At 32.4% G+C, this 1,794-nt stretch overlaps 1 protein-coding gene across 1 annotated transcript in view; it reads right to left on the reverse strand.

The window, feature by feature from the left end:
- The window catches only part of LOC107550171 (probable E3 ubiquitin-protein ligase HECTD4), a 112,965-nt gene that overhangs the window by 70,955 nt on the left and 40,216 nt on the right, over window positions 1–1,794 (reverse strand). Inside the window, exon 22 of the mRNA XM_016231408.1 lies at window positions 402–629. Within this exon, the coding sequence (XP_016086894.1) occupies window positions 402–629 (228 nt within the window). The remainder of the gene's footprint in view (window positions 1–401; window positions 630–1,794) is intronic.

A 1,794-nucleotide genomic window follows, 5' to 3' on the forward strand; every position in this document is an offset into this window, starting at 1 on the left:
ATATAAATAATATATATATATATATATATATATATATATATATATATATATATAGTACTGTTTTTATTTATTTAAATAAATCTACAATTTCAACTTAATTAAATTTTGCAGTTCATCATATGGAAGCAACTACGTGTACACGAAATATGTACTTTTTTTTATTGTTTAACTTCATTTTTGAATTATTTTTTTTTAAATATGTCAATGTCTTAGTCAATTTGTAAAGTGTTTTATTTATATTTTTATTTTTAAATGAATAAACCGATAACTGCCTCCTTCCTAGTGGGAGTGGGATTTCTATTCCGCCGTACATTGCAGGACGCATTTCTGATTACGGTTAAATGTTCTGCTATCATTAAATTACATTCCCCTCATATGAAGTCTCCATATCATGTGCTCACTTGATGCTGGGGCGAAACTGAGGCCGGCCTCTCCCAGACAGCTCCCTCAGGCGGCCCATAATGCCCGGGGGTAAATGGATGCGGGGGAGCTCACAGCAAGCCCCCGGCATGAGGACGTCTGAAGGATAGGTGAACTCTCGCTCCTCATCGATGGTGAGAGGCAGAGGAGACGGAGACGGTGTGAGGGCAGGAGAGATCGCACCATTAGCCTCCACCTGCCACTGACACCTTACACAGAACAGCAACAAAAACATAAGAAACGTATATTAAACAGCAAGAAAGAAATACTTTTTAGTCCATTAAATTGATCAAAAGTGACATTAAAGACATTTATAATGCTAAAAAAATTTTTTATTTTGTTCATATTTTTTCTGAAGAAAAACAAACATAAACAGCGAGGAAAGCCAAAATATTAAATGTCACGGATGTATATTAACTGAGTAATCCACTATTTTGTAGAGGGGGGGGTCAAAATGACAATTTTCACTTGAGATTCAGAGCCAAATTATAGGGGGGTAAAAATGACTTTAGAAAGCAGCATCATTATGTTATTTTCACACAGAGATTGATTTGTTGCATTTATGAGCCAATGGTGAAAGTTCAAAAATGTAACCAAAAAAAAAAAAGCACAAAAAAAAAGAGTTTTTTTCCTCCAAAGTTTGCATGGCTGTAACTCAAGAAGTATTAATATATTTTAATGCCCTTTTAGATTTTGCTTCTTAAACTTTTATTTAGTTATCTTCATTTTTAAGGCTCTATATTTTTCCAATCCAGAGATATTGAAGAAATTTGGCCCCAATCAGCAAATTGTTAAATTGTACTCATTTTCAGTTCCCCATATTTCTGCAACTGAACCATACAGGGCCTTAAAAACGAATACTCCAAAATAAAAGTTTGTTAAGAACCAGAATCTAAAAGAATATTGAGTTGAGAGCACATAAACTTAATGCAACTTATATATATATATATAATATGAAGAGTTCATTTGCAAAAACTGATAAATAACCGATTTTTTTTTTTTTTTTCCAGAAATCATGTTTTTTTATTGCGCATTTCAAGTAATATCAATCAAACTGCAGCAGGGTTGTTTTGATTAAGTAATAATAACTTAAACAAATACAGGTAATTTACAAAATTAAAGTTCATTGAAAGTATGTTTTTTTTACATATTAAAAGTTTGTTTTTATAGCAAAAGCAGATAACTCCAACAGTAATTTTTTTGGCAAAAGCAGATAACTCCACATTTCATGTTTTAGAGTTTAAAAAGCACTTGTAATCTCCTAAGATGACAATGTAGACGCCTGACAAACATTGTTGTTGTTGTGATCATAAACTGTATGGATGTGATTACACGCAATACATGGAGCTTTTCGCTCATCATTGTAACGCGCTG

This window comes from Sinocyclocheilus grahami, unplaced genomic scaffold (genome assembly GCF_001515645.1).
Source record: "Sinocyclocheilus grahami isolate Dianchi unplaced genomic scaffold, SAMN03320097.WGS_v1.1 scaffold390.1, whole genome shotgun sequence".
In the NCBI taxonomy this organism is placed as follows: Eukaryota; Metazoa; Chordata; class Actinopteri; order Cypriniformes; family Cyprinidae; genus Sinocyclocheilus; species Sinocyclocheilus grahami.